Source organism: Camponotus vicinus, unplaced genomic scaffold, assembly GCF_025532165.1.
Source record: "Camponotus vicinus isolate PSW18456_S1 unplaced genomic scaffold, iyCamVici1.0 SCAF_3, whole genome shotgun sequence".
Classification (NCBI taxonomy): domain Eukaryota; kingdom Metazoa; phylum Arthropoda; class Insecta; order Hymenoptera; family Formicidae; genus Camponotus; species Camponotus vicinus.
In genome coordinates, this window is record NW_028141967.1 from 2769551 (window position 1) to 2787837 (window position 18287).

An 18287-nucleotide genomic window follows, 5' to 3' on the forward strand; every position below is an offset into this window, starting at 1 on the left:
TGCGTTATTTCCCCTGCAAAGTGCTTTTTTTAAAATTGTTCTACGATTTTTTTTGACCAAGTCACATTACTTTGAAATAATCTATTGACACGATACATTTTTCAGACGAATAATGTTTATCGTCGGCATTAGCATTACCCAATGTGCACCACGTGGAGATTGCCGATCGGATTTTGCACATCGTGTGTGTGTGTGTGTGTGTGTGTGTGTGCCCGTGTGCATTCAAAATCGCGTATTGCCTCCTCTCTGCTCTATCACGGTTTGTAATCGCTCTCGCATGTTTATGCATCTCTCGATGAAGTGCTGGGGAATTTCGCGCCAAATTTGCTGAAAATTTTCTTCCAACTCCTCTGAAGTACGCGTTTTGAGCAACAAGGTCAAACATTCAGTATTTCGACGATCTTTCTCGCGTAATCGAGTGAAAATTTTTCGAAATGTTGCGAAGACATTTGGAAATAACGCAAGTCGCGCAAATAATTGCACTTTTAGAAACGGGTATAAGTACACGATTTGTAGCACAAAGATTCGGTGTTTCGATTTCCGTAGTAAGCAGAGCTTGGAGCCGATATCTCGAAAGCGGAAATTTTGAGAGACGTGAGGGCAGTGGCCGTCATCGATTGACAACATCTCGGGATGATAGAGCAATTGTTCGATACACTTTGCAGAGGCGCACAGTAACGGCGAGACAGATTATAAGTGAGAATCAAAATCTGAACAACGTTAGCCAGCAAACAATTCGTAGACGTTTGAGGGAAGCTGGGCTACGATCTCATGCGCGCGCTCGAGTACCACGGCTCACATTCGGACATCGTTTACGGCGCTTGGAGTATGCACGAGAACACGTGAATTGGACTGCAAGACAGTGGAGTTCAGTCTATTTTTCCGATGAATCTCGTTTCTGTTTATTCAGCAACGATGCTCGCATACGTACGTGGAGAAGACGGAACGAACGATTCGATCGTCGTTGCGTTATGCCGATGCAGGCCTACAACGGTGGTTCTCTGATGGTTTGGGGCTGTATTTCCGCGAGAGATCGTAGTGATTTAGTGATCGTACCACCCCCAGCTATGACAAGTGCGCGATACATAAGCGCGATCCTCCAATGACAGGTTTTGCCACTGAGTCAGAGACGAAGAAACTTTATTTTCATGCAAGACAATGCCCGTCCACATGTCTCGAACCTGGCACAGCGGTTCTTTGAGCGGCATAACATCACGCTGCTGCATCATCCCGCCTGCAGCCCGGATTTAAATCCTATCGAGCACGTGTGAGATGAAATGGGGCGTCGATTGAGAGATCGCGATGTACCGCCGCGTAATTTGGAAGAGTTGGAAGAAAATTTTCAGCAAATTTGGCGCGAAATTCCCCAGCACTTCATCGAGAGATGCATAAACATGCGAGAGCGATTACAAGCCGTGATAGAGCAGAGAGGAGGCAATACGCGATTTTGAATGCACACGGGCACACACACACACACACACACACACACACACGATGTGCAAAATCCGATCGGCAACCTCCACGTGGTGCACATTGGGTAATGCTAATGCCGACGATAAACATTATTCGTCTGAAAAATGTATCGTGTCAATAGATTATTTCAAAGTAATGTGACTTGGTCAAAAAGAATCGTAGAACAATTTTAAAAAAAGCACTTTGCAGGGGAAATAACGCAGTTTGTAGTTCTGGAGCGAAAAATTTCGAAAAAAAATTTTCCACGGAACTGCAGAGTGTCAAAAACAGCGCTTCAGGAACAAAACAATGGTTTCTTCACACAGCTGCAGAACAGCGAATGAAGAAAATTGCAAAAAATAATCTACAAGACGTTAAGGTATACACTTTTTTCTATAAAATGCTTTTTTAAACTATTCCGTAACGGCATTTTTCAGCGAGCTACGATAATTCTCCTGAAAAACACGTTTTTTTTTCAAAGTCCGATAACTCGGTGAAAAAAAATTATACGACAATTTTTAAAAAAGCAAACTGTAGAGAATATGTTGTAGTTTATTACTATTTGAATAACGTTTTAGAAAAAAATTTTCTTATCGAGCTGGAAAGCGTCAAACTTGTATAATTTTTTGATAAAATTTTTTGCCTCGTACTTTAAAGTACAGAATTTAAAAAAATTGATCTTCTGAAAAGTCGCCTAAAGCATCTTAAAGACGAAGGTTTAAGCTTCAAAATGCTTTTTTAGTTTTTTTTCTGTGATTATTTTTCGCCGAGTTACAGTCAGTTGAAAATGACCATTTTTTCGGCCTCTGAAAAGCGTTCCCTATTTTTTGGACGCGAGTGTATAAATAAATATAAGAATAATAAAAAAAATATGAAAATAATATGAAAATAATAATATATTTATATATTAAAATAATATATGAAAATAATAATATATTTATATATTTAATAATACGAAAAAAAGACTAATCTACTTTGAAAAGAGTACTTTTATTTTAATAATTTTTCTTATCGAATATCATGATCACCATTGCAAAGTATGAAAAAAGAGAATATATCATCAAATTTTGAAATGCATTTCTCGAGCAAACTTTTAGATTGAATATCCAATACTTCGAATTTGAGTTGTTCCTCATCACCGTACGTTTTATTCGCATATTTAATCATTTTCACCATAATATCTACACCTTTATAATAATTGTTATATCTTTATTATAATTGTTGTATTAACTTATATTTATAGCACACAATGTATGTGGGGGCACCTCCTTTTTTTCTTTTTTTTTTTATTCTTTTTATAATTTATTATTCTTTTTTATTAATCATTCTCTCGTTTTAATCAAAAATTGGAAGAAGAATCTCCTTCGTTATATCTCCAGAAATTAGAACCGATATCCATACATTTTCCAGATATATTTTTTAGCTCTTTGGCGAACTCATTGAAAAGATAATACATTTTTTTGCATTCAAATTATCAAATAAAGTGTACTGCACTGGTTCTATCCTTTCATGATAATACTCAAGTAACTAGAATATGTAAGCAAGTTATTCGTTTGTTTTATATATTGCATACGACTTGTAATAGAAATTATTGGTCAAACACGACAAGAATCAGACAAATAGAGTATACTTAAACACACATATAGCGACGCAAATTCGAAATTTAATAATAAATTGATGTATCTATTCTGTTACAATTTTTGCAATATTCGAAGGAGTTGCCTGGATACAAACTATTTCATATTTGCTTAGTACGTGCGAGTTTGTGCGATTGCATTGTCATACAGCCGATTATTTAATCGCTTGCTCAGTTTTTTAATTTCAAGTTTTTTAATTTTGATGATTCATATTTCTAGATTGAACGTTCAAGATACGAATATTTGCGGATGAAAAATGTTTGAAAATAAAATGTACTTTTTGTAAAAAATCTTAAAATTTAACAAAAAAGTTTGATCCAATTATATAAATTGCTATTCTCCATATATAAATAAGTAAATAAGAAAACAATGTATTAATAAAATATATAATTAATTAAATAAATAAAATATATATACTTAATTAAATAAATAAATGAAATATATAATTATTTAAAGCTTTGAAATTGCAGATTCTATCTATAGCGTCTTTTCTTGTGCTTATATTTGATGAACATATATTCTAAATTAGAATAGATAAAACCATTTATATATATATATATATATATATATATATATATATATATATATATATATATATTCACGAATATCGAGTTTATATATTACAACGCAACGAAAGGACGGACACAAAGTTTTTTTTGTGTTCACAATTTACATGCGAGTCACTCCATACAAATATATTTATTTTGATTTTGAGTTTTATTTAATCTAATTAACTATTTAAGTTTTAATTTAATATTTTTAGCTGGAGAATATAAAAGCTCTATTTCTGCAAGTATCAATAAATTCAAAGAATTTGAAGCGATATCCGGACGTCGCATGTAATAGGTAGTCGATGTGATCTGACATGTCAAACACCTCGCTCGCACGAGCGTATTTCGAGCGGCTAATTGGCAATCAGCTGATTGCATCGGCAAACTCATTTGATTATTAAATCTGTTATTTCGTTTGTTTGTAATATAAGTTTTTTGAGAAAAAACTACGTTTGATGAAAATAATTGAGACCTCGAGAGTGACTTTATGATAAAATTTGGTAAAATTTGTGATAAAATGAAAATTATATGATAAAATTTTGTCAAATGTTAAACAAGGAAAACTCATATTAGCTTGAACTAATTTTATTGAGCTAATCTATTAATTTACATATGTAATTCGATTTACAGAATGATATATATATATATATATATATATATATATATATATATATATATAAAATTATAAATTTAACAGTTATAATATTTAAATTTAATGATTAATTTGATTAAAATTTTATCGTCTGAATAAAAATTTATAATCGGTCCACTTTTCGAGTTCTTGTTTTTGCCGACTTTTGATAAGCATATTTGATATTTGAACACAAGTAGCTAACAGATGACGCAGCTTGCATCTCTTCTTGTCGCGATATATAATTAGAAGCATCACGATTTAATAAGTATATTTCATGATACTTCGTTCTTTATAAACATAAAATATTTAAAAAATTTTAAATTATATCTTTGTAAATTGTACATAAAATTATAAACGAATGTTTCTTCAAAAAATATTACGATAAGACTATTGTAGAGAAATAAAATCGTCAAATATACATGAAATCATTAAACGTACATGATTACATATATATACGTTCGATACACAATCGTATAACAAATACATATTTATTAATAAATAATAATATAATATAATTATTAATATATAATTAATTCTATTAAGGAAATTTTCACTTAAACGAGAAGTAAGTTAATCTAAAATGGCTGTAAAATTAATTTACAATGTCAAGTAACTTTTTAATGAAGTTACAATTCCAATTTTAATGAAGGATAATGTTCAAATTCTGTAGAAATAGGATATACAGCTAATTAACTTTTTTATATGCTTATATGTATGATAACAATTGAAACAAATAATGACAATTATTGCGTAATTATTAATATTAATTATTATTATTAATTATTAATATTATTTATTCGATATATTTGTAAAAAAATGTACGATTTAAAAATTTACAATTTATTTCTTAATGTAAAGTGATTACAATCATTTAAATGGTATAATGAATATCTATGTAATGAATATCTATGAACATCTATGAATATCTACATAATTCTGATAGATATCGAATTCGCATTCGGATCTATCTCTGTTAAATGTCAAAGCATCAGTTGCTTTCTGCTTTGTTCTATCCTTCCTCTCTCTGTTCGTCACTATTTAAAATGCATTACAGATGTGTGTATACACAGTAACAAATATATAATGCAATTATTTATTTAAGTAAGAGTAGAAAAAGAGAGAGATAAAATAAGTGAAGATTAATAATTCAACAATTGATATTCAGCTGAGATGGATCCGAATGGACCCGATATTTTTCAGACGAAGCTCTTAATATTAAAGTTGTTAGAAAAATAGCTTCATATTTAATATTATTATTATTTGATATTTTTGAAAGAATATTAATACTTTGAATTATCAAGGAAAAAAAATAGATTCGTTATATAAATTCAATGCAAATAATTAGTACGAGTACATTTATTTCAATCTGTAAATTAATACAAACGCGAAGGATGTTCACGTCAAAACTGGAATTTAATTTTTAGACAGGCAAAGAGATAAAATTATGACTGGTAAAGAACATTTATTTTTTAACGTAATCTCCATCTATATCAGCATTTATCTTATCGATGTACCAATGCAATAATATCGACAGAATAAAACAATTTGTCTTAAACTGCAACATATATTTCAAGCTCATTTTCCAATTGCAATCACTTGCCGCCCAAGTGTTTCTTTAATGAACCAAACAGATCCAAACAACATAATAATATTTGTTATTGTGATTCCTTTTGGTAAAAAATCAATATACGTCCTGAAAATATTCGGTTTGCAAGTATTTTATTTCGTCAGAATTAATATGTCAATATATCGATGGGATAATTGCTGTGATATAAATGAAGATTACGTTGAAAATAAATCTTCTTTACTAGTCATATAATTTTGTCTCTTTATCTGTCTAAAAATTAAATTTCAGTTTTGACTTGAATATTCCTCATAATTATATAAAAATGTACAAAATGTTCCAGGATTATAATTTAAATGCGATTGTTAATATTTTAATATTATATTTTTTATACGCGTTTAACATGTTTTATTTAATACCTTTTACATCCTTCGCGTTTGTATTAATTTACATTGATTGAAATAAATGTACTCGTACTAATTTTCTAGATAGATATTTAGCCAATATTGATAACTGGAAAATATCAAACATCTTAAGTCTTCATTAAAAAGTAATATAATGAAATATGATTTTAATGGACGGAGCTTAAAGGTAAACAGATAATTCAATCCTCTCTGTATTCCATCGCTTACGTAATTTCGTCTTCTTCTCTAAAGCTTTCAATTTTTCATCGAAACAAGCATCGCATTGTCCCTAGACACATTTATTACGAAAATATAATTACAGAGAGAGAGAGAGAGAGAGAGAGAGAGGAAGAAAAAGAAAGAGTGATTTGGTAATAAATCGCGGGGGAAAGGCAGTCATTAATATTTAGATTCGCAATAATTTCTTTTTCCTTTTTTATTCCTCCTCCTAAAAATCGTTCTCCTTTCAGAGCTTTGCTCTCATCATTCAAGATTTCAAATATTCTTCTCTTTTTCTCTTTTCTTCTCCTAAATAAATATTATATATCTTACGCTTTATCTCGTGCGTTGGAGTGTCTTACGTATGTAAGCAACCCCCTATTTCGGCGTCGACTTGACTATGTGTCTTTGTGTGTGTGTGTTTGTGTATGTGTATACACACACACACACACACACATATATATATGTATATAGAGCAGATGGCGCCGCGAATGTATCCCTCGTCGTTCACGCGTACACCAAGTCCCATCCATTCCTGGCCGCGCGTCGCGCCGCGCCGTATCGGGGTGCCTCTCAGTGTAAAACCACCCCCGGAGCTGACGTTATCGGTTAGCGCGCGACGATACCCCTCGCAAACTCAGACTCGGCCGATTACAACAAACTTTGTCGAGATAAACTTGGCACGGAAGTGCCAACTTGCGACGACCCGAGGCTGAATCCTCCTCGAGTCTTCATTGAAGCAGAGTCATTGAAGCTCGCACTTCGCATTGCATCGGGAGGGAGGGAAAAGAGTGAGCTCTCGATCTCGATTTGCCGCGATCGTTCGATCTCGTTCGGCGCGATTATCGACAAAAAACGCAGGCGACGTCTTGTAGACAATTTTTATTAAAAAAAGAAAACGACTCGATGCGGAAGGCGAGATATCGCAAGACGTCGAGTTTTAGTTCGCCGAGTTGAAGAATTTGACGGCGAACGTATGGAATTCGACGATCGCACGTTATTTCAATATTCAGTGATCAGTGCAGTGTTTTTTTAATCTTCCATCGCGAGATTCTCCGGAATTCAATAAAATATCGTGAAACTTGTAATGTACATCATTATATGGAACTGAGAGAGTGAAACTACGATAAAGAAGATTAATAATGCAATAAATAATTGAAAAAATTGAATTACAGATTACAACATGATTTTATTTGAGCGAATATTTGACATTACTGTACAAATGTACGAGCAATTTGTTCAACACAGCTGACCACTACATCGACAAACGAATGGCATGTGATTAAGGCAAACCCTAGTTCCTCAAATTCAAGTGGACGATAAATAAGTCTTGACAAGCATACGAATCAAATTGTTTATTTAGATTGTCGATTATTGTCGATCGAAAAAATTCTCATTATCAGTGACATTTTATTCGGCGTTCCATAAAAAATTGACACGTGGCGAATTTTACACAGTTAACATAAATTAGACATATATCAAATGGATAAATAAAATTATTATCAAAATTAACGCTTTCATTCGCATCTTTAATAATTTGAAGAAAAAAATAAAACTCATTGAGAAGAAGAAAGGCATCGTATTAATTTTTTCATGTGCGATCGATTTTTTATCATTCCGGCATCTTATCGATCCTTGAGATTTTTTCTGAGAGAATTTAAGCGAAAATTTGAAAGATGATACAGTGAAAGAGCGATGAGCGATGCCCAGCAGCGAATCGCCGATCGTGGAAACTCGATGCCGTTCGATAGAACGAAGAATGAAACGAGAGGAAAAGACACCCTCGGCGTCTCCGATGTCGCCGACAGTCACCGCAGGATGATCCTCACGACGGGATCAGGATCCCGTTGAGGCAGACTCGATTATTGTCGCTGTAATGTTTACACAGTTCCTACTTTTATTATCTCGGCCGGGCCGGCCTAAGCTCGTCGCAACGTAATCCAAGGGATTTGCGGATCTCGTAGGTATATAATATGGAGCTGACGAACCTGACGAATGCGAGCGACGCCCTCGCCAACTGCAGCTCGCGATTCGCGTGCGAGGTATACGAATTCGATTATAATCGCAAGCTAGTCGAAAGCATCGTCGAGGTGGTGGTGCCATTGTTCTTCGGCATAATCGGTATCCTCGGTCTCGCTGGGAATTCGCTGGTGGTCGTGGTGGTGGCGGCGAACCCCGGAATGAGGTCGACCACGAACATCCTCATCATCAACCTCGCCGTGGCCGATCTCCTATTCGTCATATTTTGTATACCGTTCACGGCCACCGATTTCGTGCTGCCCTACTGGCCGTTCGGCAACGTCTGGTGCAAGATCGTTCAGTATCTGATCATTGTCACTGCTTACGCGAGCGTTTACACCCTGGTCCTCATGAGCCTCGACAGGTTGGTATGTTAAAATTATCCCTCCGATTTTAATCAACCGTCGCATATCGGTGTAATTGTTTGGGAAATTCTTCAAAGACCATGCTTGTATCGCGGGAAATGCTTGGCGGGTAATATTTCATATAAAACTGTCGGATGTGTCCACAAGTACCTGTCAACAAGTATGAAATAAATGATATATATAAGTTGTACGAGCAGAAAGTGAGCTGTTCTTAACAAAAAGCTAAACAATTTTTATTTCGAGACGAAGAAAAATGGTCGTTTGTATAACATTTTTTTCTTCTGGAGAAGAAAAGAATTTGTAATTTTTTCGTAAATATCATTTGTCATCGTTATTGAAGCGAGATCGGTGGTGCAATCGTACAGAAATATAAATATCGTGATATATTAATAATTTTGAATATTTGAAACGTGTCACTTTACGACGCGAATTACATTTATTCATGTATTTTTACCGTATTTGTTATCTCAATCTCTTTAAAAGCGAATGCTTTGGACGCGAAACAAATAATTTGAAATTCTTATTCTTATTTTTTTTTTTCGGATGTATGTCCTTCAACAAATAAAAGCATTTCTCTCGTATAATCGATAAAATTGATTCCGACGTAAACATAAACAACTTTTAAGAAATACAAATTTCATTTTCTCTCTCGATGAAATTAAAAAGATTATAATCAGAATAGAGACGCAAAAAATCCTCTGGAGAGATTTATGGAATATCTTATTTTTATACAATCTCAGCAAATTTCTTACAGCTACCCTTTTTTTCTTTTAGCGAAAATTTGCTTAGATATTTTTTTTTATAACGCATAATATTTAATTATTTAATTCTTATTTTTATTTTTTTTTCTCGGATGTATGTCCTTCAACAAATAAGAGCATTTCTCTCGTATAATCGATAAAATTGATTCCAACGTAAACATAAACAACTTTTAAGAAATACAAATTCCATTTTCTCTCTCGATGAAATTAATAAGATTATAATCAGAATAGAGACGCAAAAAATCCTCTGGAGAGATTTATGGAATATCTTATTTTTATACAATCTCAGCAAATTTCTTACAGCTACCCTTTTTTTCTTTTAGCGAAAATTTGATTAGATATTTTTTTTTATAACGCATAATATTTAATTATTTAATATTTTTAATTTAATTTAATTTAATTATTTAATATTTTTAATTTAATTTAATTTAATTATTTAATATTTTTAATTTTATTTTTACTATTAGATTTTACTATATAATTTACTTAGACAAATCATTTTGCATTATATTAAACCAAGGTTCTCGTATAGTCAAATGTGGTCAAAAGACTAACAGTTCAGAGAATATACGTATTACTTGAGGCATTTTGTTCTAATATGGCCGAATACGAGATAAATCCTCCAAATCCTATATATGCCTTTTGAGTAATTACAAGAGAATCTTGCTTTAGCACAATGCAAAGGAAATTACTTATTAAATTATGTAGTAAAAGTTAATTATAGATATTAAATATTACATATGCACGTTAGGAAGAACGTCTACTAAATTATCGCTAGGAAAAAATGTAGGTACAAGAGGATTTATTGAAATTATGTTATATAATATTCATGTATTTTTATCTCGCATTTGTTATCTCAATCTCTTTAGAAGCGAATTTACACAAGAAGATTTATATAATATTGAAGGTTTGTAAATCCTTTTAGAGAAAGAAAGAGACACTCTATCCATGATCTTTATCACGATAAAGAAATTTGCATTTTTTCTTTTACGTTTATGTCAAAATTAATTTTACATACATCGATAAAATCCATCAATTAAATGCAATTGTTTTCCCTGATGCTACTATCCCTTGTCCTTAAAATCGCCTTCGTTATTTTTATCCGGGATATTTACATGGCCCTTTAACATAGATTATTCGCGATAGCATCGTAAAGCGCTTCGGGCATTTGACATTCGATTCGTCGCCAGCTTTGAATCACTATACACTATGCGGCAGTTTGCAGAATACATTCGTTTGATACATTCATCTCGAGTAATTTGAACACGTCAGTTTCAGTGCGACGTAGACTATTGTAGACATTCGCCGTCTAACTCCAATATCTCACGGCGATGCGTTCTCCGGTGACTATAATCGAGCTTGGACGTTATATGAACTCAATTAAATCAACGCGAGTTACATTCCAATCATTCAATCTCCGGTAGTTGAGATGCAATTCTGCGAAATATCATTATCACATCAATCGCTGATGCTGCGCAATGTACGTGTTGGGGTTCGAGGAATCGATTCGATGGATGGCGATGCGATCGTTTAGAAATGTAAAACACACCCTTCGAACTTGTCCAAGTTTTTATCCCTTCTTCCACGGGGTCCTTGGATCTCCTCAATGCGTTCAATTCCTTCTCAATCCATCTTGATTACAACACGTTAAAGATTCATGCGCACAGTCGATCGATCTCTCTTAAACGATCCTCCACATCCTGCTTTGTACCAAAATGAGAACGAAGAAGTACTAAACTTAACTTAAGAAAGTTCAGTTACTTTCCGTCGTCTTTCGCCAACTTTCTCCGAAAGCAAATATGTGCTCCGTTTAAACCAGAGATTATCCGCGAGTTATGATTTTCAGCTGATCTTCGAGGCAAGGCCGGGTCTCTTAAAATTGAGCGACTTAGGGATTACTTTTATAGATTAAACTCGTAAACCGATCTAAACTTTATCCTAAATTACAAAAAATAACGAGAAGCGAGAGATGTTTTTGATCTCGTTTTTCCTCCAAATAAAACTTTGCTGCAACGAGGGTGAGGTTTAACTTCGGAGGACCCCGCTTAAACCGGATTAGCAATTCAAGCTATGCTAATGGCAAAGTTGGACGATACCGTGTCGAAATGAGAAACTGTCCGCAGATATCTGGCGGTGGTGCACCCGATCGCCTCCATGTCCTGGAGGACCGAGAATCATGCCATATTGGCAATTGGCGTCACGTGGGTGGTGATCCTGGCGCTGTCCGCTCCCGCCCTCGTGATCCACGGCGAGGTAAGCACGCGGGATGCAACGTACGACTCGTATCCTTGAGCGGACCCTCGTTCACTTACGTAGTTCCCGTGTACGTAGATTCACTACGTGTTCCAGGAGGGAGACGGCCCACCGGAGAACCTGACGGCCTGTCGGATCCTGCCGCAGTACGACTGGACGTCCTTCCAGGTGTCCTTCTTCTTCATGAGCTACGTGCTACCCCTCGTGCTGATATGCATCTTTTACATGTCGGTGCTGATCAAATTGTGGCGCGGCGCCCGCGTCAGCGCCGAGAGTCGACGCGGCAGGAGGCGCGTCACCAGGCTCGTCTTCGTCGTCGTCGGGGTCTTTGCCGCCTGTTGGTGTCCCATACAGGTAAAATTGTCGTTTATCCGAGAGCACCCTCGGCGATTTTCTCGCTTTATTCCCGACATCATCGTATTGTGTCGCAGGTGATACTGGTGAGCAAGTCCCTGGACGTGTTCCCGCTCACCACGACGACGATAATGGTGCAGATTGTCAGCCATATCCTCGCCTATACCAACAGCTGCGTCAACCCCTTTCTATACGCCTTCCTGAGCGATAATTTTCGCAAAGCCTTTCGGAAGATCATCTACTGCAGGCCGCGCGCGGAGCAGAACAATCGGCTGGGACCAGCGACGAGAACAACGAGAGCTGCCAGTAGCGGCGATATTCTTTAGAGGTGAGGACAAATTATCCTGTCTTTGTCATTTTTTTTATTTATTTTTTATTCGCGAAATGATTGATGCAAGAACCTACCAAAGTGTCCGGTCTTTGAGATATTCTTTGAATATAATTAGTATTAATTAAATTGAAAATATATAGAAGAATTGAGAATAAGAATTTAATTAGTATTAATTAAATTAAAAATATATAAAAAATTGAAAATAAGAATATAATTAGTATTAATTAAATTAAAGGATATACTCGAAGGTATCACGAATTGCAATTATTTTGTCGCAAAAGACCGGGTATTTTCTATTCTTCCTTCAGTTTCAACCCTCGAGAATCTAATATCGGTCTGCATGTAAATCGCTCTGTTTAAGTATAACATGTAAAACTATAGATTACACTTTATTCTCCAATATACAATTTTTTCATTCATGAATATTTCCCTCCTTTCAGCGCTTCGCTTTATTTTTACTCATTATGCTTCTTTCTCAGAGATTCGGAATTAAAGAATTTCCGCGGTCTATTAACCGTATCGATCTCCGGAGCGACACAATTACCCGATGTAACGATTAAAGTCATCGTTACGACCTGGAGGATTAATTCGGGGCATTTCGCGAGGCGAGATTTTAGGGATCTTTAGCAGTGGCAACACGTTACATTATCGTTGTCTCCCGTTCTCTCTCCCTTTCCGCGATATAAATTTCTTCTTCGGAAGAGATGACGAGAGAGCGGAATCGTGCCGGGGCACTTAACGACATTACACGATTTACTTGGCTCCTGATTCGGCTCGCTACGCGCGCATAACAAAATTTTCCTCTTTCCTGCTTTCCACCCCCCTCTCCCCTTCTTCTCACCCCCTCTGGGCTCAGCGTGGCGCATTGCCATTAACACGGTGACATTTTCACAGCTAGTTTATCCTGGGTACCATTCCCTTTACACGCGGATATCAGGGAAAATGAGAGGGTAGGTGCGAGAAGAGGGACAGAGCGCAAAGAGAAGAACGAGTGCGAGTTTAGCGACAAACGCAATTTAATACCGCAAGGCATTAATGTTGAGTAAAAGTGCTGGGAGCAGACAGATAGAATGGGAGGAAAATTTTCATTTAAAACAACTTCCGCTTACGTTATACGAGCATTGCTCGAGCCAGAGAAAGTCTCAAAATGCTCCGCTCATTGTTAGACATAATTAGTGATGATTGTTTTTTTTATACAATGCATGGGGCGTGGCGAGTCTTCATAAGTAAAATTTGCATATCACGGGGAAAGTATTAATTTATAGCAATGATATTTTTCGCTTTTATCTTACATAATTGTTATTATGCAACGAGGGGACGACCGACGATGAATTTATTTAATTGTGGGAGAACAATGCTGTGCAGAATTTATTTTATTACGACCAATTCTCTCTCGGAGGATGTTAAGGGATTGTTAATATTAATTATGAATATTCATATATGTAAATTTTCTAAATGTTATTGATCTTTTGATGTTACATTTTCGTGAATAAAAATGCTAAAACTTTTTTTGTATTTTATTCCGAAATTGATATACATATTGTTTTGTCCTACATTGACACGCGTGACGTATGCGAAATCTTTATTGCGGTGTGACAGATAGATTGGTGGGCACGATTTATTACCTCAACCAAAATTTAATTCTCTTTGCTCTTTGATTTATTTTTCACTACGCGCGCATCGTTTACAACGGCTCATATTGAGGGCTTTTCCGGAAAAAAAAAAAATTATCACGACATGTCGCGACCAGCAAACAAACCTTAATCAGGCTGCGGTGTTTTCCGGAGAGGCTGACGGTCAACCAAAAATTCAATTAACCATTCTTTGATGTACACCGACGCAGCGTGTTGTCCTTTTATACCGTAACGAGTCACTCTTTGATCCCTTAGTACAAATATTATTTTTTGTTCGTCCTCTTTCCCCCAGATTTATATGATGGACGAGAAAAATGATGCGATGAATGCATTCCATTTGGATACAATTTTGGCGATTTACACATATGATAGTAATTAAAATTAATAGCGATCGATCGTGTATTTACAATCTAACGGCCTAAAATCACGAGCTGGCCCGTTTCATTCGAACTATTCGGAATTATCAATAATCCTTTGTGCTTTTCAGTCCGTTAAACAAACAGATGATGAAAGCCGATAGATATTGCAGAGTTTCATCAGAACCCGTATTAGGCTCCCTTGTTGTGTAAATAGAAGGACGTAATAGTTTCTACCACGTAATTAATTTCTCAAAGCTTTAATATCGGTCAGAAAAAAATCTCATCAAATTTATTTAGTTAATAGCGTAAGAGTTGACCTCGTAACGATTTTACGTCAATTATCAGAATACCGTTAAATGGCTTTGAAGCCCAGTGATTCTCCGAGGATACGTGTCCTGTCATGTGCAACGTTGACATCGAGTGTCGCCCGACAAAAATGGCGGAATGATACAATGCGGTCGCGACGACGCGAGCAGACAGTTCTGAGCTGTTTGGTTGCTCAGCCAGACGGAAATGCCGTATTTTACGGACGAGAGACGCGTTTATAAAAGGATAAGCGATCCCTGGTAATCGCCGGCGCCTCGAGAACGGCATTGCTCATAAAAACAGCACTGGGCTCTAGTGCAAACAAATCTTAATCAAATAGATTCGCGTATGCAACGGGGCGGTAATTCGATATCCCGATTCGATCTTGGCTAAAACATTTGGAAAGTCGGCTCCGTGCGATATTAGCGGCTTTATTTGTGTGTCAATTCGCGATTCGTTATCGATAAACAGCGTTGAACCGGGACACATTTTCTGTTTGCTCAGCTTTTATCGTGCTTTCATTTGACTCTTTATTTTACGAATATTTTACTAATATTCGAAGAAAATCGGGGAGCGTTTCGAAATATGAAAAATTAATTGCTTTCAAGGTTTACATCTGTCTTTATTATGCGGAAATTTATGATTTCCGCTTAAAAGATTGCCGCATGAATGTAATTTTTTAAATTAAATTTATAGAGTGAGAATTTTTGTCTTTACGCGAATTTCTGAGTTAATGGTATGAATCTTTTTAATTTCGAAAATTTAATATCTCGTCTCTCTGACACTCTGAAAATAATTCTCAATTCAGCGCATTTTACATGAGTATACTTTTTTGAAACACAATTACAAATGGATTAAACAAGTTAGAGTTAGCATTTGCATTTCAAAAATTTAGTAGTTTATTTTATGTTAATTAGAAACGCGAACAATGTAAATCCGGATTTAGCGGGACAATATACCGCGAATAATTTTGCTTGTTTCTTCTCGAAAATAGAATGAGATTTAATTGCACGCGGCGTATTTTGACAATCGCGACATTATACTTGTCTTCCTGTATTCGCTTCGCGTAATTAGCCATTGAAAAGCTTCCAAGCGGATATCGATTTTCCCAGATTCAATCTATGTAGCAGGAACGTCGAGAGCCATAATTTTAAAGACGTTACGAAAAAAGCTGTCGCCACTGCCACGTGATAAATGGAAATTGTTTGGCAAGGATTTGGAAATGTATATCATAGAGGGTTGACATTCTCATGAATTGGTACGCAGAGATGTGTCTACTGCACAAAAAATGTCTCACGATCCTCATTTGTATAAATAAAGCGAGATAAATTGAGATGAAATTTTTTGACACATTTTTATGGAGACATAAAATTTTACAAAAAGGCATTCGAAATAAACAAAACAGCTTTAGTTAATTAATTAATTTTCTCACATGTTTCGATATTGCACCGATAATAATTTTCAAATAATGTCGAAGAAATAGAAATATTTGCAGCTCTTGAAACATTTCCCTTTACATGGACGGTTTATTTTATAATTTCATTTCGATTATAATCCAGGAATTTTACAAATTAAAGTAATTAAAGATTGTTCAATTCGTTTTAATGGCGTATATTTTCGATATTAAATATAACATATCAATATCATTTTTTCATTTGCTAATGTGTAATCTTTTTAATAAAATTCAATTTGTACCTCGTTTGGATAACGTTGTGAAATTAATTAAGAATTGATTGAAATTTATTAGATAATTGAATGAATTGGATTTTCCAGTTATTAATTTTTTTATCACGTCTGTTGAACGAAGGCAAACATCGCTTCAACATTGCTGCGTGTAAAAACTCAGAAAGTTTCTCTAGAAAATAATATATGCTACAGTTATTGGAATATTTTCTGTAAAATCCTGCGTTTTATGCGCAACAATTTAATGAGCGCAACGACATGCAAATTCGGCGATATGCACACAGATCGATCACGAGAAGAAGGTCGATCGACTGCGTTGGGAAGAAGCTAAATGAAAGGAAGAAGGAGGAAGGAAATAGCCGAGAAGCGCCAAGGGGTTGAAGAGCACCCGCCAGCCGGCCTCTTTTGCTCTCTCGACGAGAAAAGTCTTCCGCTTATTTCACGACGCGGCCTACTTTCGAAACCTCCCCGTCTCCTACGGGAATTACGCCGTCGAGATCAGAGGACGGTGAATCGAAGTCTGGAATCCCGAGAAACTTTTTGACGTGTTCTAATCGAAAACATGCAAATCTCAATCCGAATCTCATTGTTTAAATTTTTTTTTTTAACTCGAAGAAATTCCAAGTTTCCATAGCTTTTGCAGAGAACGAGAAACAGAGAGAACTGCACTCGTTTAGTACAATTCGCGAAGGTGTAAGCCGAAAGATAAATATGTTAAAAGGATCAGCAAATGTTCACTAGGATCCTAGAAAATCCTAGCGTCCAGTTTGCGCGGAAGCACGTCTTGCGTCTTTACATTTAAATGTTGTTTACTGTGTTGCAGACACAAATTCTCACCGGCAACGGGGCGGATTCGGCGATTGTCTATAGGATATTTGGTGTTTGGTGTCATCTGGCGATTAGCGAAAAAACGTGTGTTTTTAATTCTTTAAAAAAAAATCTCCGCCAAATATATACGCACTTTATATTTCTCTCAATTTCTTTATCGACAAAATGTCCTCTCCGAGGCGGGTATTATTTAAGAATAATCGTTTGGAAAAAAAAATGCGATCTAAGGGCGACTTGGCAGCGTCGAGATGCAACTGGTCGCAGGGCAAAAATAAAGGACCTATCGTCATCATCGACACGTCTCTCTGCGAGTGGATCTGATAAACTCGATTCGCGAATCCCCGACGATGTTTCGCGAGTGCGAATATTACGAAATTTTAAATAAATGTAAGAAAACACGGACTCGTTTCCCGACGCTCACCCTTATCCAGGGCAGTTACTTGGAAAGATTCTCAGGGTCATCGTCAGGAAATTACACGTCCGAGCATTGTAAAGTGTATCAATAAAGACATTGAGATAATCCATATCTCGTTCGCTGCATTATTGGAGTGAGAGAAGAGGAGCTTGATTGACGTCCCTTTTTATATGAAGAATTGGATGTCAAAACGTAATGGAGAACTAATTCGATGTGATTTTAAATTTTTAAATTTTTATTTCGCTTAAAGATTTCATGAAAATAACCAGCATCGTACACTGGAATTAAACATTTAAAAAAGCGAAAAGCAACGCCTTTCAAAGTTAGCAATTATTAAAAAAATCTAAAACAATCTTCCGCGTTGAAACAGTATGATTTATGTTTCGCAGAAACTAAACGGAATAAGATTTATGGATAATGATGTTATAAAAGGAAATAATTCGAATTTTTCTACCGAAGATGTAAAAGTTCATTTTACAATAATGGTACAATTTATTCCAAGTGTATGCGCTTATTAT

At 35.5% G+C, this 18287-nt stretch overlaps 1 protein-coding gene across 3 annotated transcripts; it reads left to right on the forward strand.

Annotated features, from left to right (window-relative positions):
* Positions 1 to 7006: 7006 nt before the first annotated feature.
* Positions 7007 to 17498, forward strand: Asta-r1 (allatostatin A receptor 1). Of its 3 annotated transcripts, none has more exons than XR_014437704.1 (5): positions 7007 to 8848; positions 11730 to 11859; positions 11956 to 12213; positions 12291 to 12541; positions 17350 to 17498. XR_014437704.1 is itself a non-coding variant. In XM_083093665.1 (5 exons), the coding sequence occupies exons 1-4, from the start codon at positions 8435 to 8437 to the stop codon at positions 12537 to 12539; spliced, it is 1065 nt and encodes a 354-aa protein (XP_082949791.1). In that variant the 5' UTR covers positions 7007 to 8434; the 3' UTR covers positions 12540 to 12541; positions 17350 to 17498. The 3 variants fall into 3 exon arrangements, 2 of the variants coding, with proteins under 2 accessions (XP_082949791.1, XP_082949792.1); XM_083093665.1 differs by having other exon boundaries at positions 7007 to 8844; positions 11938 to 12213; XM_083093666.1 differs by having other exon boundaries at positions 7007 to 8844.
* The last annotated feature ends 789 nt before the right edge of the window (positions 17499 to 18287 follow it).

Bases quoted from the DNA above. Each gene is read 5' to 3' on its own strand.
- Asta-r1 (XM_083093665.1), top strand. From the start codon at position 8,435: ATGGAGCTGACGAACCTGACGAATGCGAGCGACGCCCTCGCCAACTGC. The intron at 8,845-11,729 runs GTTGGTATGTTA...AACTGTCCGCAG, and splicing joins GTCCTCATGAGCCTCGACAG to ATATCTGGCGGTGGTGCACC. The intron at 12,214-12,290 runs GTAAAATTGTCG...ATTGTGTCGCAG, and splicing joins CCTGTTGGTGTCCCATACAG to GTGATACTGGTGAGCAAGTC.